The 24350-nt window shown below is 36.5% G+C and overlaps 1 protein-coding gene across 2 annotated transcripts in view; it reads right to left on the bottom strand.

Moving 5' to 3' along the window:
* Positions 1-24350, bottom strand: part of Atr (ATR serine/threonine kinase) — a 113042-nt gene that overhangs the window by 32568 nt on the left and 56124 nt on the right. For both annotated transcript variants that reach the window (XM_052717037.1, XM_052717045.1), the window contains 10 exons: positions 22886-23023; positions 21647-21839; positions 19483-19661; positions 16071-16235; positions 14848-14939; positions 9305-9396; positions 8695-8872; positions 7665-7844; positions 6567-6726; positions 3071-3250 (listed from right to left, as the gene is read on the bottom strand). In XM_052717037.1, coding sequence (XP_052572997.1) covers positions 3071-3250; positions 6567-6726; positions 7665-7844; positions 8695-8872; positions 9305-9396; positions 14848-14939; positions 16071-16235; positions 19483-19661; positions 21647-21839; positions 22886-23023 — 1557 coding nt within the window. The remainder of the gene's footprint in view (positions 1-3070; positions 3251-6566; positions 6727-7664; positions 7845-8694; positions 8873-9304; positions 9397-14847; positions 14940-16070; positions 16236-19482; positions 19662-21646; positions 21840-22885; positions 23024-24350) is intronic.

Raw genomic sequence — 24350 nt, 5'->3', positions numbered from 1 at the left:
GAGTATTTATTAATACAACTGTTTCTGGAGTTCCTGTGTATACCTTCCTTTGCCACAAGTCTTGTCCTATACCTATTGGCCAGACAAATATTGATATTTCTATCAATATGTATTACTTACTTACTCTGGTTTAATATGACATAAAAAATGCATCTATCACATCCCTCTTCTCTCATTAAACATGTGCATTGCTGCATGTACCAAAAGCACCTTTTCTTTCTTTTTTCAGAGACCTGGTCTCATACTATAGCCCAGGCTGACCTTGAACTCATGATGCTTCTGCTTTTACTTCCTGGGTGCTGGTATTATAGGTGTGTGTACCACTATGCCCCACACCTAAGAATTTTTAATAATTGTGGAGTAGCATTCTATTGTATAACCCCATCATAGTTTTGCTTATTCAGTTTTCTGTGGTAGACCAGATGGCCTATTTTGTTTCTAATGAATAAAATTACAATTACCAACCATGAGGCGACCTAGTTGTCACAATAATAGGTTTGCTAGTCTTTTAGACATTAGCCATTCTAACCTTTGGTTACTTCACTGTGATTTTAATTTGCACCTTACTACTAATTAATGGCATTAAACATCTTTTCATGTGCCTTTTATCCATTTATATGTACTCTGTGAGAAGTGTCTATTCCAGGTTTTGATAGATATATTGAGTTATTTGTCCTGAGATCTTTATAATTTACATATAAGCCTGCTGGTAGATAAACAGCATATTTCCCCCTAGCCAATGGCTTTCTTGACAGTGTCTTTTCTACAGTATGCTTTAGCTTTCATGGGACTCCAATTTATGAGGCTTTCTTTTCTGGTTAAGGCTTTTTTTGACCTAAGAAACTTTAACCTAAACTAAGGTAAAAAAAAGATTTCCATCTATATCTTTTATCTTTAAGTTTATAAGTTTAGTGTTTCAGTTTTAGGCATATTAAGCCCATTTTGAAGTAAAGTTAACTATTTAGATAGTCAAAGATTATCTTTTTCTCACACAGCTTCCTAGCTCCAAGCAATAGTTACTTGTAGATTGTGGTATTTTTTTCATTTTATATTTTTACAAATGATTAAAAAGAGGGTAGAGAGATGACTCAAGGTTAAAAGCACTCGTTGAGTTGGTTCTCAGTACCCATAGCCACAATCATCTACAACCTCAGCTCTAGGGGATCCAACACTCTCTCTGTTCTCCTTAGGCAGCTCCACTCACATGCATATTAACCATATAATATATATATATTATATATATAATATATATTATATATATAATATATATAATAATATATATTAACCACATATAAATATACATACATACATATAATTAAAAATGAAATGTTTTTAAAAAACAAAAATTTATTGTGTACATATATGCCAAGTACACACAAACATGCACACAAATAAATATAATAAAACATTTTACAGTTACATTTTTCAATTCACTTTTGTTTCTTGAGACAAGATCTTACAATATAGCCCTGACGGCTCTGGAAATCTCTATGTATATTAGGCTGGACTTGGACTCAGAGAGTGCTGAGATTAAAGGTGTGTGCCACCACACTCCACTTAAATTTGATTTAGGTAATTTAAAAAGGAATAGGCCTAAGTATAATTCACATACTATAAAGCTCACACTTTATTTTATATGTGTAGATATGTGTGTACATATTCAGATGTATGTGTACGTATGTGTATGTGAATGCTAGGGGTTGATGTCGGGTGTCTTCCTTGATTGCTCTCAACCTTCTTTTGGAGAAACAGTCTCTACTTAACCTCTGATTCAGCTGGACTGGCAGCCAGTAAGTTCTTGGAGTTCTCCTGTCTCTCCACCTGTTTGGTTACAAATGCATACTGTGGCACCCAGCTTTTGCAGACAGAACTTATATAGCTCTGGTTGGCAAGCTAGTGGATGAGGCAGAGGATGACCTTGAATTCTTGACCCTTTCATTTCCTCCTATGGAGCACTGATATTATAGACCTGTCTGCTACCACTCAAAGAGTTGGTATGGTGCTGGGGACATAACACAGGGCCTCCTGCATGTCAAGCCAGGACTCCATCAACACCTGGCTTTTTCAAGTTGGGGCTGGGAATCCAACTCAGGTTCTTAAGCTTGTATGACAAACATTCTACCACTTGAGCAACATCCCCAAGGCCAATTTCATACTTTTCAAGTTTCCTTTTTTAAAAAAAATTTATCAGAGTTGGGAAACCATCACCATTATCGAATACTAGAACACTGTCATCATCACTTCAAAAACAAAAAACCCCACAAAACTCTGCAGTGACTGGTTATCAACACCCATCTCTGACCTCCAGTTCTGAAAACCATTCATCTATTTTCTGAATAATTCTACTTCATTAATTTTTACGAATTTTTAGAATAAAAGTCCTAGGTAATTTTGAATTTCCATTTTCTTTCATACATTATTGGGAGATTTGTCTTTTATAATTTTATATCATCATCTTGCAAAATTTAATACCTGGTAGAGAAGCTATGTATTATTTTTTTATAAAGAAATTCCATGGGCTGGAGATGTTGCTCAGTTGGTAGAGTGCCTGCCTAAGATAGACAATGTTCTGAGTTCAAGTCTCAGCAGTAGATTAAACTAGGTATGGTGATGCACACTCAAACCCTAGCACTCAGGAGAAGGAGGCAGGAGAATCAGAATTCTAAGGTCATCTTTGACTATACAGCAAGCTTTAAATCATGACACCTAACTAAAAGCACTTAGGTTCAGATATGGTTAACTTTGTATAGAAAGATAAGAGTATTACTGTGGTGAAAGGAGGGGGTTATAGAGTGCTAATTATACTTCTTCATGATTTGGTAGTTGGTTTAAAGAATAGATTCACTGTGCAACAATTTCTAACCTGGAGTGGTAGTTTTCATACATGTATTCATTTGTGGTAATTCCATATACTTATGATTTTATTTATGAAAAGTTTTTCTGAGTACTATTATATGTATATATATATATATATATATATATATATATATATATCTGCACTTCAATACAGACTTAAAAAATCATTTCATCCATTAAAAAAACAAATGCTTTACATTACATATATACTTACTTTATATTTCTTCATAACCGCATTGCTTTCAAAGTTAGCTGTTTCTTCCATAAACCGGCCAACTAGCAGTGTAGCTCGTCCATGGATTAACATGTGCTTACTCTCAGTTGGGGATTTATTTTCAGGAAAACATAATTCAACACCCTTTTGAAGAACAATAAGTGCCTGGTGAACATCACCCTAAAAGAAAAAAGATAATTAACAAGTTTTTAATTTAAGAATATATTCTTAGTCAGACAGTGGTGGCACATGTCATTAATTCCAGCACTTGGGAGACAGAGGCAGGTGAATCTAAGTTCAGGGCTACCAGGGCTACACAGAGAAACCTTGCCTTAACAAATTCATTTGTAAATTAATTTTTATCTCTCACTAATTAAAGTTCTAAAGAAGCACTGACTGATTTCATGTAGAATTCTTTAATCATTCATCCATTTACTCATTCATTTTAAAATTAAAGTACAAGGAAAGGAAGATATATACAGGTGACTTGGAATAACAATGATCCATAAATTAAAATCTCTGGCTTAAAAAGTTCAGTTAACAGGACTTGATGTTGTATGTCTATATTTCCACCACTCAGAAGATGCAGGTAGGTGGACCACAAAGTTCAAGGTCAGCCTAGTCTACAGTTAGATCTTATCCCAACAAAACCAAACCAAGCAACCAAACAAAAAAGAATAAAAGAATTCACAATCAACTGAGGAAACAAACTATGTGAAACACCAACATGTTGAGGTGCTATAAGATAGAAACACAGATGGGCATTTTAGGGATAGAGAAAGGAGTCCCCAAAATCTAAGGTACAGGAAAATAAAGAGACCAGTAGTCAAGAAAGATTAATATATATATATATTATATATAAAAACCAGATATATATATATATATATATATATATATATATCTGGTTTTGATCTTAAACAAAAAAAAAATCTGAATTTGGTCTCAAAAAATGAGTAGAAATCCTTCTGGGACACAATTTAGTGAATGGCACTTTAGTTAGATTTTATTCTATGTGTATGAGTGTGGGCCAGAGTATGGTGTACTTGCACCATATAGGTGCAGGTGTACTCAAAGTCCAGAAGAGGGTACCAGATCCCCAAGAACTGTAGTTACACATGGTTATGAGCCACTTGATGTGGATGCTGGGACTAAAACCCAGGTCCTTTACAAGAGAACAAATATTCTTAATTAATAGTCATCTCTTCAGCTCTAGGAACACAAATTTTGAATTTATGCGCTTGAGGGTTTGGGATGTGGTCATTATATGGCCCTATCTGGCATGGAACTCATTATCTGGACCACACTGCCCTTGACTTGTGATGATCTTCTTGTATCTCTGTCTCCTGAGTACTATGATTACAGGCCTACGCTACCACACTAGGCAGAAACAATACTTTAAATTAGGACCTATGACCAAGCAGTGGTAGTGAGCCATAGTTCTCAGTCAACATACTGATAAAAGTAAACAACTGATACTTAACAGTATGCAGTCCCCTTTCTTTATAGGGGTATGTTACAAGACCTCCAATGGATGCCTCAAATAGTGAACAGTAAAAACCCTACAGGTACTAGGTTTTTCTCAAACATATATACCCATAGTAAAATTGAATTTATGAATAAGGTACAATAAGAGATTAATAACAATCACTAATAATAAAACAACAATTAAAGAATACACTGTAGTGTAAGTTATTTAAAATTTACTATTTCCCATTTAAAATTCTCAGTCACAGGTTGACCTGAGGTTACTAAAAGCAGGGAAAGCAAAGCTAAGATAAGAAAGGGGTGACTAACACTGTTAAGCTTCAGTGCTTGTTAGGTTTGATAGATAAAGCGCACTTCTGACTTAAAGGCATTTTCAACTTACAATGTGCTTATTGGGATGGAACCTCAACCTAAGTTGAGCAGCACCAGCAGCCTCATTTGAGGTGAAACCTATATAAAGTATGTGTGAGACAGGGACAAATGAAGCTGAAGGGATAGGACAGCACTCAACCAGAAACGGCCTTGTGTACTTCCCAGAGTTAGACAATCTAAACTGTATGAAGAATACTTTGAAGTACTGAATCTTTCGAAGAAGCAGTATGTTTCAAAACACATTCTGCAAAGGTTACAGACAGTAATATAAACAGAGAAATTATGAGATCCATAAGAAGGTTGTGGACATTGTTAGAGGCTGAAAATAATGGCATGAATTAAAATAGGATGATAGGGCTGGAGAGATAGCTCAGTGGTTGAGAGCACCGGCTGTTCTTACAGAGGACCTGTGTTCAATTCCCAGAACCCACATGGCACCTCACAACTGTTTGTAGTTCCAGCTCCAGGGGACCTGACAGCCTCGCACAGACACGTAGGCATATAAGATAAAAATAAATGAATCGTTTTAAAAATTGGATGAAAAAGAGAGATGATTCAAGAAATCTTTCTAAAGTTAAAGAGCAAATATTTAGCCTAAAGTTGAATGAGGAAAGAGTTTAAGATAAAGCCCAGATTTGTTTTAGATAAAGAGATGGAAGTGAGGCTGGTTCAGAAAAATAAGCAACATGAGAAGAGAAACAGGTATTATTAGGTAACGAACTGCATTTCAAGCATATTGAGTTTAGGCAATACAAGGACTAACACAAGCTCACATAACATGGGCTCAATTACCACTTTCCCCATTGGTCCAGGAAACATCTCCTCTGTCCTCTCTTAGTCACCACCAAGTTTCTACAATCACATATGGCATCACTTTAGCTACAAAATGTCAACTGCAATACATTCTGTGCCTACTGTTAATTCTAAACTAGTGACTATCATTTAAATATAGGACATAAAATACATAAGTAGTTCATACATTCAAAAAGTTCCAGGGGGGCTGAAGAGATGGCTCAGTGGTTAAGAGCACTGGCTGCTCTTCCTAAGGTCCTGAGTTCAATTCCCAGTAACCACATGGTGGCTCACAACCATCTGTAATGAGATCTGGTGCCCTCTTCTGGCCTGCAGGCAGAACACTGTATACATAATAAATCTTAAAAAAAAAAAAAGTTCCTATTTCTATTGCTGGAATCTGGGGGCTGCTAAGAGTATCTGTTCTGAAGCTAAGCCCTTCCTGACGGGATGACAGAAGTACATCTTGATAGTAACACTGGCAAGTCCACACAGAAGTGTTTCCCAACATCAATAAGCAAGAAAGTGTTACAAACATTTATACACATTTAAATACATACTGAGGACCTACTACATACACAAAGTAAAATAAAGACTTGGTATTTTCCTCAGAAATATTAGGATGGATGAAAATTGAGAGAACTTTACCATAAGATTTAAAAAAGGAGGGTATTTGAGGACTGCAGAATAGAAGAAGGAATCTTCCTACCTAGACTATAGTAGAGAATGAAGAAAAGGACAGAAAAGGAGAGTTCTGAATTTGGACTCAGGGTTTTCACAGCTGGATGTTGACAGAAGTATGTAAATCCAACAGAACATTTTGTGATGAGGTTCCCTTGGCCAGTACCTTGGACCACAGCCATTTTGCCCTTTCCACATACAGTTCTGCAAGTCGAGATTCTCCTGCATTAAGGAGAGCATTGTAGGCTGTCTGATGGTGCCCAGCCTTTCTAGCTACTCTGGCACTCTGCAGCCAGCACTCTCCAACCATTTCGTTGTAATCAGGCCTAAGAAAAAAATGTAGCAAAAACAGGAGAAAAAGAACATTTGTGAGTATATTCAATAAGTTAAACAGCTTTTCATAACACAGAACCTTCTCAGTGTACTATTTCAATGCTTACCTTGTAAACCAACAACAAACAAATACTGGTTTTAATTGCATTTTATACTGTTCCATTTGTATCCTATAAGTCTATCTAGGTTTTATTTATTTTTTTTTTTGTTGCTTTTTTTTTTTTTTTCCTAGTATTTGAGAATCAAATCCAAAGTCTAATACTTGATAGGCAGGTACTCTACTACTTAGATATATCCCAGCAGAAGACTTTATTCTTGAATTGTATTGGTATTCACCTTCCAAGATATGTTAGTCACATTTTAAAAAGATAAAAACATATATATGTTTCATATTATCATTTTTTGAAACAAGGTTTTCTATAAAGGTCCACTGACAGCTAAGAAGACCCTCCTGTACTGGCTGCCTGAGTACTAAGATCACAAGCATGAAATATCATGCGTGGCTATAAAATTGATTCTTTAAAAATTTCTTTAAACATTTTACAATTTCAGTTTATCTTAAAATTTAATTATTTACTTTTATGTGTATAAGTGTTTTGTTTGTGCACTACATGTTTTTTCTGGTGCCCACAAAAGGTATTGGACCCCCTGGAACAGGTGTTACAGATGACTGTGAGCCACCAAGAGGGTGTCTAGAACCTAATTCTGGTCTTCTGCAAGAACAGCAAGTGCTTTTAACCAAAAGCCATCTCTCCAGCCCTTGGTAAAATTGATTATTGTGGTCTGTTTGTTTCAACTATGTAATGAATTCATAAGAACTGTAAATAGGAAATGTAGATATAGAAAGAAAAATACTACCCAAGAAAGTATGAACATGATACTAAATTCAAGGCAACTGACTTTTTTTTTCTTTAAAGTAGAAATGAACCACCTTTTGTTAAGGCTTAATAAAGCTCTCCGGAGGGCCAGAATAGGCTCCTTGGCTCTATAGGAATTCTGGGTCATTTCTAGTCGAGCTGCCCAGTTCAGAGAGTCTTCATTACAACTGTCACCTGGAGATTTGTGAAAAAGTGGTTTGATGCTATGCTCCAGTTCACACAACATGTGCAATCTGAAAACAGACAGAGCATGTTAAAATGTTACCACATTCAGTCTTATTAACCTCACATATTAAGTATGCACTTTAGATCAGCTATGAAAACTAAACTTTTAACATATTTTCTTGCTATATAAACAGCAACATTTATGATTTAAAATTAAGTGTAAACACCAATTTATTCTCATTAAAACATTTAGTGCTTGATGTCACCCCAGAATTCTTGTGAATTAAATTGAAGGATATATAAAAACTAAATCCAAATGTATAAGAATCAAACTTTACTGCCAACATGAAAATAAAATATGGATTCATTATGAATATGAAATATTTATATAATGCTGGTACTAATATAAAAGTGCCTGATATAGCAAATACAGCAAAAATAAACCTGTAAAGTGATAGTTAATTTTTTTCCTAGGTGACAGAAGCCATGATACAGTCATACCATACCTTGCATTTTTATAATAATCAATGTCTATGACTCACTGTTGAAGGCACAAAAATATAGCTGATAGCTACACAGTGAAATTAAATTCAGTGATCCATTATCTAGTTTCCCTAAGATGTTACTGAAGAAGACCATACAAAATACAGTAAATTCGAACAACAACAACAAAAAACTATATTTGGTTTTTAAACTTCTAATACTTCAATTATAGTATTTATTTTTTTAAGATTTTTTTTCCTCAGGTGAATAAGTAGACTTAAAGGAGACTTTATTAAGATATTTAAAAACGAATGTAAGAACCAATTTGTGTTGTCAAGCAATATATCAAAAATATTATCAGAATTATTTAAACATAAAAAACTGTACCAGGTGACATGTATAAGTGGGGAATATAAAAGTGGTATCCCCAAATACCTCACAATAAATTCATATCCTCGTTGGTAGGAGCCTCTTTCAAAGCTTGCAGCTGAAAGAGGTACAATTTGTTCTGCTCTCACTAGTTTCAATGTGTCATAGAAAGCTGTGGTGTCTCTTTTCTTGGCTGATAACAGTAGCTGTCCCAGTCTGACACTCCATGTGGTAGATTTCCCATCTGAAATATAAGTCAAGAAATGCTGTGATGAGTGGGTCCAGGAGCCAGCTTTGCTGCATTTGTAAGATGGGCAGCAGAAATACTGAAGAGATGGTTTCATTTTACTTCAAACAACTAAACAGGCAATCATAAAACAGGCCAGATTAATTGTGAATGTTGCTAAACTATCTAAATTGGATTTTTTAAAAAGGATTTATTTATTTATTACAAATACAGTGTCCTGTCTGCATGTTGCCTGCATGTCAGAAAAGGGCACCAGATCTCATTATAGATGGTTGTGAGCCACCATGTGGTTCCTGGGAACTGAACTCAGGACCTCTGGAAAAGCAGCCAGTGCTCTTAACCTCTGAGCCATCCCTCTAACCCCTAAATTGGAATATTTATAGCATAATAAAGCTGCTATTATTTTAATATTTTAAGAAGTAACTTTACCTCCTGCCAAATAGTTTTCCACCAAATCCCACTGTGACAGTTTCCAAGCTGCTTCTACTCTGTATGTATTTAATTCATCTGTCCATTCAGACCTATTAAGAGAAATACATATCAACTACATTTAATTTATTTACATTTAAAATAGCATTTACATTTTATAGGTTTAGACATTTTACTTATTTACTGTTCTATTGTATTTATACTATATTTCATAGTGTGATACAAAATAATTACCCAAAACACCAAGAAAATCTTAAGTCTTTTGTTGCTGAAGAACATTTCCACTAATTTTTATTGAGCTGGGCATGATGTTATACATCTTTAATCAAAGCACTCAGTGGGGCAGCATCAGGTGTATCTCTGTGAGTTCAAGGCCAGTCAGGGATACATAGTGAGACTGTCTCAAAATATCAACCAACCAACCAAGCAAATAAACAACCCCTCCAAGAAAACCTATTTATTTTGTATGCAATGCATACATGAGACACTGATTGCTCCTGGCAGCACTGATCTGATCCCGAGAGAATGTTGGGCTTTTAAGATACTCCATTTGGAAGTTTGTCTTCTTCCTGGCACATAATAGCCTGCTGGGCAAAGAACTGCCCTTACCTCAACTGCTGACAGTACAAATGCTGTCCTTTCTGGATGAGCGGGAAACAAGTAAAAGCAACTACTGAACTCTGCCAAGACAGCGTAAGATGGTCTTTCAAAATTCCTGCTTCTAAAAATAGTCTGTCAGATATTCTAGGCCTGTAGCCAAATTGGATGCCCCAACAGTGCTGAGATATTTTAGGTGACTGTCCAGGCTGCCAGCTGTCTCTGTCTATTCTCAAAAGATTTCTGAAAGTTGCTTGTGTGCATTTTTCGATTTTCTCATGTATTATTATATTCCTTCTCAGGTCTTTGATGGGGTTAAAGACTAACAGTTACGGTTACAATCTTCTAGTATCTTAGAACATACTAGGTACTAGATTCAGATTCTTCAGGATAGGACAGCTTTTGAAATAATCTTTCTAGCATACCATTTACCTATGTTCTAGATATCTCTGGATTTTAGTATGTGTCTCTTGTTTGATGTTGTTCTTGTTGGTAGTAGTTCCATTTGTTTATGTCATTACCCTTTATTTCTCCTTGATAATCATTCCTATTGTATATAGTTCTGTGTTAGGTTAGAACTTTCTTATTTAGACAAAAGGGGGAGATGTAGTGGGTAGCTGTTTGAGCCATGCCCTGAAGCACCGCCCCTAGTGAGGCAGCTATAGCTGTTATACCTGCCTGTGACCTTGAGGTACCGGCCTCTGGGGCGTGGCCACTGGGGACCCTTAAGAGGTGGGATGCACGTACAATGGTCCCTCTTGGCTACCGTGTGGTTCTGGATGCTGAGATCTTGGACCAAGCCGTTCAGTGTAGGACATAGCTCAGCTTTCCCAGACCCTACGATAAATCTCCTGTGGTTATGAGTTTACCCTCAAATAAATTCCTTCGATCATTAAATAGACTCTGTGGATTAATCCCAATAGCACCCATGCAGGTAAAAAAAAAAAAAACTCATTGGATGCTGTTTTCTTTTTCTACCATGTGGGTCACTGAGACTGAACCCAGCTCAGTCAGATTTGGCAGCAGGTGCCTTTACACCAATGAGCATTTTGCTGACCCTCCACTAATTATTTCTGATAGGTATGTTGGCATATATTAGAAGAGAGTTAATTCCCCAATAATGACACAGTTCTTTATCAAATTATCTGAGTGCTTAACTTAAAATAAGATCATAGAAGAAAGAGTAATTCAACACAGAGTAAAGCACTTCTAAAAATACATGGGATTTTTGGTGTGGGTCATGGACAGTTGGGTCCTGCATAGGATTATCCAATAAAAGGACTTAAGAAAGTTACTTACATGTTAAAAAAAAAAAAAAAATCAGCTGTCTACAATATATGTGTTTTCTTTTCTTTTCTTTTTTTTTTTTTTGGTTTTTTCGAGACAGGGTTTCTCTGTGTAGCTTTGCGCCTTTCCTGGAACTCACTTGGTAGCCCAGGCTGGCCTTGAACTCACAGAGATCCGCCTGTCTCTGCCTCCCGAGTGCTGGGATTAAAGGCGTGCGCCACCACCGCCCGGCTGTGTTTTCTTAATCTACTTTCAGCTATTTAGAAATTTTTGATTTGCAAAATCAGTAATTATTCCTCTCTCTGTGTCTCTTAAAAGGTGGCCCAACATATTAGCAAAGCTGGCCCCAAACTCCTGGGCTTATTATGCCATCCTTTGTCTCAATCTCCTGAGGAACTGTAATACACATGTGCCACTGTGCTTGTTTCTTTAGTTGTCAGTTTGACACACCAGAGAACAGAGAACCTCAACTGAGGAATTCCTCTCATCAGACTGGCTTGTAGCCATGTTATGAAGCATTTTCTTAATTGCTAATTCAGGTAGAAGGGCCCAGCCCACCATGGGTGGTGCTATCCCTGGGCAGGTGGGCCTGCTCAGCATAGGGAAGTAGCTGAATGTGAGACTGGGAGGAAGCTAGTAAGCAATGGTCCTCCATGGTCTCTTCTCTACTGCTTCTTGAAGCTCCTGCCTTGAGTTCCTGCCTCGGCTTCCTTTGATGATGGACGGTAACCTGTAAGCTGAAATAAAAACCCTCTCCTCCCCATGTTGGTTTTGGTTGGTATTTTATTACAGTAATAGAGAAGCCAATTAGAATAGCCACCCATACCCAATACATGGGCTATTTTCTTCTAAGGACTCTACTCAGGTGACACTAAGATGAACACTGATACTTTGGATTATGGCTACATAGGAGCAGCTAGTCTTTTCATTTTTTTAATTATCTAATTTGAATATTGGCTATAAGCTAGATTCTAGGTAAATCTAGGCAAAGAATCTAGTTCATAGCCAATATTCAAATTATATAACTAAGAAAATAAGCTGGGCAGTGTTGGGTCTTTAATCCCAGCACTCAGGAGGAAGAGGCAGGCAGATCTTCGTGACTTCAAGGCCAGTTTGGTTTACACAGGACAGTCACGAGTGTTACATGTAGAAACTCTATCTTTAAAAACCAAAACCAAAACCAAAGATGCCTTATCTAATAACATCACATATAGGTACATATATACCTATATTATTAAAAAACAAACAACAACAATGAAAAAAGATGAACAAACTAACAGATGCTGGGCTAGGACCATTATCCTTAAATGCTCTTATTGGTCTTTCTGGGGCAAAAGAGGAAAATATGACAAATAACCTAATAATTTTTAGTTTTAAAGGTTTACAGCTAGGGCTAGGATTTAGCTCAATTGGTATAGTGCTTGCGTACCATGCACAAGACCCTAGGTTCAAATAAACCCACTATGGTGTTGCATAGCCATAAATCCCAGGACTTGGGAAGTGAAGGGAAGAGGATCATAAGTTCAGGTCATTCGTGGCTACACAGTGAAGGGGCTACATGAGACCTTGTTGAAAACCACCCTGTCCCCAAAGTCTAAAAAAAAAAGCAGTATATACTGAACATACTTCAATTTCTAAATATTAATGTTACCAAAACCATTGTAGAACAAAGCTAAGAGTAAGGTAATAAATATTTAAAATTTAAAAGTCTAATTGAGCTGGGCGGTGGTGGCGCACGCCTTTAATCCCAGCACTCGGGAGGCAGAGCCAGGCAGATCTCTGTGAGTTCAAGGCCAGCCTGGGCTACCAAGTGAGTCCCAGGAAAGGCACAAAGCTACACAGAGAAACCCTGTCTCGAAAAACCAAAAAAAAAAAAAAAAAAAAAAAAAAAAAAAAAAAGTCTAATTGAAAACAATTTTAAAAGCTTAGCATCAGATGCTAAAGTATCAAAATTTGAGGATAAAAATATAATTATTATTGAAGTGTCAGAGAGATGTGTCATCCCAAGCCTTATACCAAAAGTACCAAATGATAAGAATTATGATATGAGAATTTATTAATAAAAGCAAACAAATTAAAAGGAATTATGTACAGGTTAAGCACAGAAAAAGAACTGTTTAAATTGCAAATAGAGATCCTCCCCCAATCTGTGCCCTTGTTGACCATTTTGTTTTACTATGATACTGTATCCTTTCATGGAAGTGACCAAAGCCTTTTCACAGCCCAAAGACTGAGATATATTAGGTCCCAGTCAGAAAACAAGAGGAGTCTAATTGTACATTGAATATTTTAAAGAACTTGACACATCAGTTTGTGCCATGACAAAATTCCCTGAACAACTCCAGTAATCCCTTATTCATGAGGTCTTTCAATCTGCAGAAACGTAAATACAGCGGGTAGCAATCTCCCCATTTCTGCACAACTTCCCCCATTGCTTCAGGAGTTCCACTGTGGTAACTATCACACTAAAGTGAGTGTATTGTCTCAGACACAGAACGGAGGTCCTTATTAATCACTGACTTTAACTTGAAGAAACTGAAGATAAACTTTTTCAGTGTCTAACTACAAATACAATCTATATTCTCTGATTAAGTGAGATCCATTCCTTGTGGAAAAATCTGCCTACCTAGAATATCTGGGATGTAAGATGTATAACAAAATAGGGATTTTTGGATCTCAGGGAAAGCTGCTTCAAAAGCAGAGATAACTTCCTCAGTTAATATTTCAACTGGAGGAAGTATTTAACCTTCATCTTTGCTGTGAGCAAACTTGGTGTGTGTGTGTGTGTGTGTGTGTGTGTGTGTGTGTGTGTGTGTGTGTGTGTGTGTTGCTGTTGGGGGATGTACAATTTACTACAATAAATCCCTTTCTTTAGGAAGATTGCTTTCATAATTATGAATCTTTTAGATAAAATCAATTCTGTAGTGGTATTTCAAAAATCACTCAAAAGTTTTCTCCTGTTCCTCTGCTTCCAACATAGAAAACAACTGGTGTTAATATTACTGTCAGAGCTTGGATGAGTTTTGAAGTCAGGGAACTATCTATATGAGTCATATCAGTGACAGGTAACTCTGAAACGTTCCTGGCTTAAAGAACAATCTAATTTACCTGGGTGTGGTAGCATACACCCATGAACTCAGGAGGTGAAGGCAAGTGGATCTCTGAGTTTGAGGCTAGCTTGGTCTACACAGCGAATTTCAGGACAGCCAGGGCTACAGAGAGAAACTGTCTTGAAAAACAAAATAAAACAAAAAGAACAATCTAATTCAAGAGCGATTCTAGACTTGATGGATAAAAGATATTAGCTGGGAGACTAAAATATTAAAAAGTAGAAAAAGGGCTAGCAAGAATGTGCAGTGGAGAGACATGTACTGTGTTAGCCTGACACCTCAGTGTGATCTCAGGAGCAATGTAAGGGTGGAAGGAGAGAAGTGACTAGACAACATTGTCCTCTGACCTCCACACATGCATGCATCTCCCACCAAACCCTGCCCCTACAGTAATAATTTTGGTGCTTTCTCCAACATAATAAAAGCATATAAAATATTTCATTACTTTAGTTTACCTAAATCCATGCAAATCACAATCACTTGCAAATTCACAAATCAAAATGTCTATCCAGAATGATGAAAGAAAATTATTCTTTAATAAAACATTACCTGTTAGCATGCACTCCATTCACCTGAGTTATTACAGTAGACAGCTGACCAAGACCTAACATGGACTTCACTACACCATGATAATGAATGATCTAGAAAAACAAAAAAAACATTTATGACAGTAATTTCATTTCAAATATAGCTGAGGGAATAAGAACAGCTTAATTTCCTATATTCCTGCTTGTATGTACCTTTCCTACTTTAGCAAAACTATATGGCTTGGCTCTGTAGCAGCACCTACTGCCAATACCAATGTCCTAATATACTGAAAGTAACAGAAAAAAAAATAGAAAATCTAAAAATAATTTCAGATTGAATTTATTTTTTCATATTTATTCCAATTCCAGATCAAATATAGAATGTAAAAGTACTCAATATCTTTAGCATCTTGCTTCAAGATTATGCATCATAAGTCAACAGATAGAATGTTATTAATATAAATTTGGTTAATTATCAACTTGATGGGATCTGGAACCATCCAGGAGACAATACTTCAGAGGTACTTGTTCAGCCCATTTTCTTCATCTTATACATTTCAAGAACCCCACAGGGAATAGTCCTATGCACAGTCAAGATAGGTCTACCTATCAACTGAAGTAATCAAGATAATCCTCCATAGGTATGCCTAAAATCTCATATCCCAGGCGATTGTAGATTCTGTCAAGATGATAATTAATACCAAACACCATGACAAGACAGTTTGAGGCCAGAATGAGCTAAATGACACCCTGCCTCAACAAGAAAAACAAGATGAAGGAAAAAAAAAAAAAGATGATGAAGCAATAAATTAGTTTGATTCCCCCTCCCCCTTGAGATCAATTCTTCACGCCCTGTAGCTCTTCAAATCTGATAGATTGGTTAGCTAGGGAGGCCCAAGAATCTGCCTGTCTCAGCCTACGCAGTTAGCTAGTGCATGCCACTACACCTTATGTTTTTATGTGGATTCTGGGTATTGAACTCAGGTCTTCTTGCATGGCAATCACTTTACTGATTAAGTATCACTTTACTGATTAAGTTATTTCCACAGCCCTAATTTAAGGGATTTCTAAAGTCATAGGACTTTGGCATTGAAAAGAATTTCTGAAACCAAAAAACACAAGTCTCTAATTTTACTGATCTGGAAATTAAATTGTAGTGTTAAACATTTTCCAGATACATTGTGACCTTGACAAAGACAGTTTGGAAACCATTACTATTTAGCAGCTTTTAAATGATCACCTTACCTGGTCTGGTTCTAGCTGAATAGCCCTGTCATAGCAGGCAGTGGCATCCCTCAGCAAGCCAATACTTTCATGTTCAAGGATCTGTTCCTTTAGGGATGGCTCTGCTTTTCGAATTGCACTTACTCCAGCCACTCCATCTGGCTCATGCATAGCAGCATACAATTTCTTTGTTGATCCATTAAAAAACAAAAACAAAAACCCAATCAAATAAGAGGGGAAAACATAATAAAAAATAAAGCCCACACATAGACAGCATGTGAGAAATTTTTACTGCAAATAACACTTTTGTCTTGTTTTTTGATATTTTTATTTGTTTCCAGGCAGAATTACAGTAAAATTACAAACAATTTTCAGGCATCCTATTTCCTATACACTTTTATTACACTTAAATACAAATTGACATTAGTAACTATTATTGATCCTGAGGACAGCAGAGAACCTCATACCCCAAATTTTCTTTGAGTCCAAATGAAAGGAGTTTCTGTGGAGTATAATTTAAGTGTTTTAATGTATTTCAAAGGCTTTTAAATTTTAAATAAACATTTTAACATACTGATACTGAACAAACATTGAACAAACCCAAGTAATTCATAATTTGGGCATGGCTAGATATGGGGGTACACACCTTAATCCCAACATTTGTAAAGTAGAGGCAGGAACACAAGGAATAATAGACTACATATTGAATTCAAGACCAGCCTGAGCCATATGAGACCCTGTCAAAAGCAAACAAACAAACTAACAAAGAAAAACCCCATAATAAACAAACTAAAAAAGAAAACCATCCTGGCTTAAAGGGGATATTGAAGTTTAAAGATAAAAATCTGGGAAGCAGGTAGCACAAGACACTCTTTAGAGGCAGAGAAAATAATACTAGAAATAAACAGAAAACAACAGAGTAAAGAGAGATACTGGAGTTTCTACCTGTGTGCACATAGAGCAGCACTGGTGCTGCTGAAATGGACTGCACTCAGAAGAAGCTTCTCGTGCAACTGCAGGGCATCACCTCTGAGGCAAAGAAATGCAGTTGTCACTGGACAAGTGAACCTGCTGGAGGTGTTTCCAGAACTCTATCCTAGTGGATGTGAAGTAGTATCTTACTGGGATTATCATGTACATTTCCAAGATGGCAGGTGGAACTTTTCCAAGATGGAACTTTTGGCTTTTGTCTCAACAAAACTGTTATCCACTTATGGTTTGAGCAGAAAAATTAAAGAGCTTATAAGTGAAAGAGACTTTGGCTTATTATGTTAAGAATGAGCTGTGAGAGGTAGGTATGGAATCAGACAGAATTGGCAGGGAATGTAGATAAATTTGATACAGAACTAAAAAAAAGTAGAGTCAAGAATGAGCCCACATCTATAGCTAGAACATCTGGAAAGATGTTTGATCTTGACCACTACACTTTCTGCAACCAACTGTGAAAAAACAAAAGATGCCACAAATGAACATCTTACTACTGTGGAATTCAGATAACTGAGCAGACACGAGTATTGGAAAGTGCTAGAGTTCTTGCTGCTCTGTCCTTGAAGCTCATTTATCTGTATCTCAAGTGTAGAACAGATTGATAAATGCCACTAAGTACTTTTAAGATATCTGATCTGGGTTCAGGGTTTATTATGTGGAAGGGGAAAACTAGGAATAAAGCAGACCTAATACACAAACGCCAGCAACTTACTTTGAAATACAACAAAAAGCAAAAGGAAACTGAAGGTGGAGTGTGTGGGATGGATGGATAGATATGTGACAAAGCAAATACTGAAAAATGTTAATTGTGGAATTCGGGTGCAGATATATGTGTGCTAACTGTGTAATTTCGAAAATATTTCTTGCTTGAATTATCTATATAATAAAAACTTTTAAAAGCAAAATGAAATTAAAAATAGACTACAGGGAGGAAAAAGCACTTACGTTCTCTGTTTTGTTGCTTCAAGAATTGCAGGGCAAATAAAACAGACACAGGATGTATATACATGATCACTACTTTAGGTTCTTCATACAGAGAAGAAATGGTGCTCATCAGGGGCTGGAGATGTGGAGACTGGGGAATTATTTACACAACTGTACAACATTATACAAGATGAGCAAGCCACACTGACTGTAGTTAATAGCATAGTATTGCATGTTAAAGTTCAATAAATGTTCTTATGTTAAGTGCTTTTAACACACACACACACACACACACACACACACACACACACACACACACACACAATCAATCAATCAATCAATCATCAATAGAGTATGGGGGAAATTTTTGGAAGTAATGATGTTCCTAGTATTGACTATGATGACTGTTTGTGGGTGTATTATCTACAAACATCATGTTGCACATGTACAACTTTTTGTGCACCAGGTATGACTCAGTAAAGTAGTTTTGGGGTAGGGGGGTGCACTGGCAAGAGAAACCAGAGAAAACAGAATCGAGGAGGAAGAAAATATTCCCAAAGCCACAGGAGAAAAGGCAAATGTCTCCCAGGTTAAAAGAAAAAAAAACTCCAAAAAAAAAACCAAGAACAAAACACTTGTTTTGTGTGTTTTGAGACAGAGTTGTATGAAGCCCACGACAGCCTTGAACTTCAACTCTTGATCCTCTTGCCTCTACCTCCCAAGTGCTGGGCTTCTCAATGTATACCACCAAAACAGCTAAATTCAAAATTCTTGATGAGAATAGAAAGGCCCATCAAATGATACTGTGAGATTAAGAAAATAAGGATTAAACTTGGTAACATGGAGGACATTGATCTTTTTAGCAAGAATAGTACTGAGACAAAAGGGTATGCTGTCTTAGTCCCACATACTTCCTCTTTTGTTTCTTACACAGCATATTATCTTCGAAACCTTTGTTTCACCAGCATCCTCACATCTCCTTACTCACTTACCCCAAACTGAGGTCACTGCCTCTCCCAAGGACAACAGTAATGCCTTGAATCATAGCCTTTATACTCTTCTTCCACAACTGCTACAGACATTTAGCTAAGATCTATAATACTGCCCCAGTAAGCACTCTGTAAGGTTCTCTATGGCATAGGATCTTTTCCTTTATCATCGCTAAATGTCATTCTAAAACTGACATTTTACTCTTTCCATACATGATACTCTTTCTCAACTCCATGGAGCTATCTCTAATAACTATTATTATTTCAGACATCATCGACATAAAGTTATTCCTGGATCCCTCATTTCCCTACGCTTAAGGAAAATGCAGTGCCCTTCTTCAGGACAGAAGCATCAACACACTTAGATACTATATCAAATTCGTGTCAATCTCTTCCCACTATCAGTAAGCATCTAAAGTATTACAAATATTTAGTATCTAGCACAATGTCTGAAATAGTCAATAAAATTAACATCACCATAAATGACTGCCAATGTTACTTTTATTATTAAATTCATTATATTAATTTCAAACCTGTAGAAATCCAAGATGCTTTTGAATATTTTGTTTCTTTTCTGTAATAAATGACTCAAAGTGCATTACGGCTCGTGTGTATGCTTTGGAGCGAAAGGAAGCTACGGCCAGAGTATCCTGAGGTATGAGGTCTAGAAAACGAGTTACACTCTGATAGTCTTCAAAATTCACATTTGATACTGGATTAAAAAAAAAAAAAGAGTAGTTAAAGACTGATAAGAAAAATTTGGAAGATGAAGTATTTAAATTTTTTCATTAAATAATACAAATGCATTAAGGGCTAATATTTAGACCTCATCGAAGAACAAGATGACTGCTCAGAGGATCTTGCTCCAGCAGTTCTACCATTATTATTAACTTAACTGTGGACATTATTCAACTCACTGAACCCATTTCTTATCTGTTAAAGGGAAATACTGACACTTGTTTTGCCTTCCTTACAAGTTACTTCAAGGAGTAAAAGTAAAACTAGGATTGAATGTTAAAAAATGTATGAAAACAAAGTAAAAGAAATAAAAGTATTTATTACTCTGATAAGACACAATTATTCAGTAAGAAAAGTTCAGAATTATGGAAGAGGACTTTTATTTTAAAGTTTAGAAGCTCTTTTCCCCTCCTCAAGTGCTGAGGATTGAGTCCTGGCCTTTGTTCATGCTAGGCAATAGTTCTCTGAACTATTTGTATTCCTTGCCCCCAAATGTTAATCTTAAAAGATGGAATTTTTAGCCCCCCCAAAAGATGGAATTTTAATTGCAGTGTTAATGAAAGTAATAGGCAAGTTAGTGCTTGTTTTTAACAGTAAAATTTTCACAAAGAGAACTAGGAACAAACACTTAATTGCTACTTAATCATACTCCATAGAAAACATTCCTGTCAACAGGCAACTATCTGCAAATACAGAGAAATTTTGTGAAACAACAATCTATTGTCTTTAACAGGCATATGGATAAAAGAAGGAGTGGTTTTCAAACTGACAGTTTTGTAAGTGAAAATCTGTTTAGTAATTATCAGATTGTCAATTTTTAATACTAGCCCTAAAACCTAGCAAGAAAAATGTGATAGCCACGAGAATGGCTGAGGGATAACAGTAGCAATAGGATTATAACCATCTACAAACTGCAAGAGCAGTAAAAAAAGTGGTTCAAAACCATGGAAAGAATTCATTACTGTGTGATCAATATAATTCTTATCATCAAATGATTACATCACAGGGGCTAATTGGTAGGATAACTCTGAGATTCATTTTACTCTGGAAGATTATTTAATCTTGTTAGTGAAAGCTGTAATCCTACAAAAACAAAATTACAGACTAGTAGCTCTAACACTGTGTGTAGCACAACAGTGTGCTCAGAGTCTCTGCAGATTCTGTTGGGTAACAGACACTACTGAACCCCAAAAAAAAAAAATCAAATAAAAATCTTCTTTAACATTTAAAACTTAAAAATGTGAAAACGACATACACAAACACAATACACCGAAGCACAGGGAGGAAATGAATTAACAGTAAGGAGTAGCAAAATCACAATATCACTCTATCATCTACTTCACAGCTCACAATTTACACTCATATATATCATCTCATCAAAGCCTCACAAAATCTCCTAAGGGAGAAACCCCATTTATATAAAGAAAAATTAGTTATGTATCTTGTCCACAGGTGTAAGAGCAAGAACTTAAAAGAGCAGCTTCGTGCCACTCCCCATTCCCACTCCTCCAAGGCAAGGCCTCCCGCAGGGAGTCAGCAGAGTCTGATACACTCAGTTAAGGCAGGTCCAAGCCCCTCCTCCTGGACCAAGGCTGTGTAAGATGTCGCACTATAGACTCCAAAAAGTCCATTCATGGCCCCTTAGGGATGGATACTGATCCCACTGCCAGGGGGCTCCTTAAGCAGATCAAGCTATATAACTGTCTTGCCTATGTAGAGGGCCTAGTCCAGTCCCATGGAGGCTCCACAGCTATTGGTCCACAGTTCATGAGTTCCCACTAGTTTGGTTTGGTTGTCTCATGAGCAAGGAGAATCAAGATCATGATGTGGAAATGTACATAGACATTGTCTTAAAAAAACAAACAAAAAACCACTAATGCTTAAATTGTAGAATTAACACAAGGACAAGTTAATTGGTGGATATTATAAGACAGTATGTATACATTAAGTTGACCTTACCTCCTTTCAGTTTGTTTTGTGGGAGTTTCTCAGCATTTAATGCCTGAAATTTGTGCCTTGCCCATTGGGTGAGATGGTCAAGCATAGAGAACACGGTCTGTGTACTCAATTGGCACAGATCAGATGCACTGTCTTGGGTACTGATGGCATGCTGATCATCATGCTTTAGCACTGCCATAATTTCTGCATAAACCTAAGTAATTAATTTATAGTTAATAATGCATCCATCTATATAGTAACATTTTATTAATATGCAATATATAAAACTAAACATTCTAGCAATAATTAAAAAAACAGTAGATTAATAGTAATCATATCTATAGCTAAATTAATGAGAAAGAAAAACTGACTGAGAATGACCAAATAGGAAGCTGGAAAGATGATTTGGTGGGTAAGAGCATTTGCTGTCCTTGCAGAGAACCTGGGTTCAATTCCCAGCATCCACATGTTGACCCACAACCATCCATAACTCTAGTCTTACAGGATAAAATACCTGCTTCTGGCCTCTGTGGACACCAGGCACACACAGAATACGGTGGACAGATATATATATGCAGGCAAACCACCATACACATAAAAGAGCAAGTAAAAAGGGCCAGAGAGTAATGGTTGAGTGGTTAAAAGTGCTTGTTGCTCAGAGGATGGGAGTTCAGAAGACAAAATGAGACAGCTCACACTGCCTGTAACTCCAGCTCTAGGGATTTTGACACTCTTTTCTGGTCTCCCTGGGTACCTGCAAATATATGTGATGCCCACACATAAATAAAAAATTTTAAGAAGAGTGATTATAATTAATTTCAGAGTAAATACCTAAATATACTGATAATATATTAGGCTTTTTTGTATTAAACATTTTTTTAAAGCTAGTAAGATAAGATTTTATTTTTTGTTTTTGAGATGGATCTCATGTAATACAAATTGTACTGGCTCTGTAACTGAGGATGACCTCTAACTCCTGATGCTCCTGCCACTCTGCATCTCAAGTGCTAGAATTTAGTATTTGTGTATGTGAGTGAGAGAAAGTGTGTACAAGTGTTCCACAGTGTGCATGTGAAGGTCAGAGCACAAGTTTTAGGGTTCTCTCTTTCCCCTGCAGAATCAGGAGATTGAACTCAGAACATTTTATCTACCGAGCCATCTTGTTGGCCCCTACTTTACAGCTTCTAATACTAATATGTTAGAGAAACTAAATTTCACATGTTTACAACATGTGTCTGAAACTAAATAAATAACTCTCACCTCTTGCTGATCTTCTTGATTACAACCCAACAAGACATATACTAGAATATGTGGAAGAAGATAGATGGTGACCTTGAAATCATGCTTCATCATTATGCTACAGCATGTAAAGATTTTACTCGCAAGTTCATGCCGAACCTGTAAACTCAAATGGTTAAGAAAGATTAGTAGTTTTACACATTTTATTCTATTGCTTGAATGTTAAAATGCAGCAGGTGAAATAATTTATGACTGAGTAGATCTTCTCCATGCAGTGAAGGATGTACATTCAAGCAAGGAAAACTTCAGACCATCTCTCTAACTGATCCCAAATGCCAGAACTCCTGAGATCCCTATAGGCAGTGTAAGAGCTAGCTGCAAGCTTACGTTAGTGTAAACAGCCTTAGCTCCTTTATAGCTCTTTTTCAATGTGTTATGTTTTGATATAGATTAACATTCCTAGTTTATCTTTTTTAGCTATTATTAAATTTAGTGTACTAATTCCTTAAGTGAAGTAACAAAAAAAGTATGCTGAGTCAGCACATTAAGTATGAGGCTGGTACTTTAAGCAGTGTGCAGTGACAAACTATAAGATATAAAGAAAAGTAATAGCTGAGCGGGGGTGGTGGCGCACACCTTTAATCCCAGCACTCGGGAGGCAGAGGCAGGTGAATCTCTGTGAGTTCGAGGCCAGCCTGGTCTACAAAGTGAGTTCCAGGACAGGCTCCAAAAAGCTACACAGAGAAACCTGTATTGAAAAAAAAAAAAAAAAAAAAAAAAAAAAAACCAAAAAAAAACACAAAACAAAACAAAAAAACCCCAGAAAACTAAGTTAGTTGGGCATGAGAAGTTCAAAACTTGTGTACTTTAAATCGACACAATTTTCAGACTTCAATTTCAAGTCAAATGTGTAATCTAATCTTCAACTTATGATCACTGAACTATTAGAAAATGTTTTAAAGAGTTTTTAAGTCAAATATTAAATTTTGACTTAAAACAAAAACAACTAAACAAAATATCTGCAACTAGAAGCAGTTACTTTAATAATATTCAACGTGCCGGGTGGTGGTGGCGTACGCCTTTAATCCCTGCACTCGGGAGGCAGAGGCAGGCAGATCTCTGCGAGTTCAAGGCCAGCCTGGGCTACAGAGTGAATTCCAGGACAGGCTCAAAGCTACACAGAGAAACCCTGTCTCAAAAAAACAAAACTAAAACAAAAACAAAAAAAAATTATTCAACGTTTCACACATCTTTTTATCTGTCCTTAAAAAAGTGAAAGAAGGCTGGAGAGATGGCTCAGAGGTTAAGAGCACTGGCTGCTCTTCCAGAGGTCCTGAGTTCAATTCCCAGCAACCATATGGTGGCTCACAACCATCTGTAATGAGATCTGGTGCCCTCTTCTGTCCTGCAGGCATACATGCAGACAGAACACTGTATACATAAAAAAGTGAAAGAAAATGCTTTAAAACTGACATTTAATACTTGA

This window comes from Peromyscus californicus, unplaced genomic scaffold, assembly GCF_007827085.1.
Source record: "Peromyscus californicus insignis strain IS unplaced genomic scaffold, ASM782708v3 Scaffold_11__1_contigs__length_118956290, whole genome shotgun sequence".
NCBI classification, from domain to species: domain Eukaryota; kingdom Metazoa; phylum Chordata; class Mammalia; order Rodentia; family Cricetidae; genus Peromyscus; species Peromyscus californicus.
This window is presented reverse-complemented; position numbering and strand designations above follow the sequence as displayed.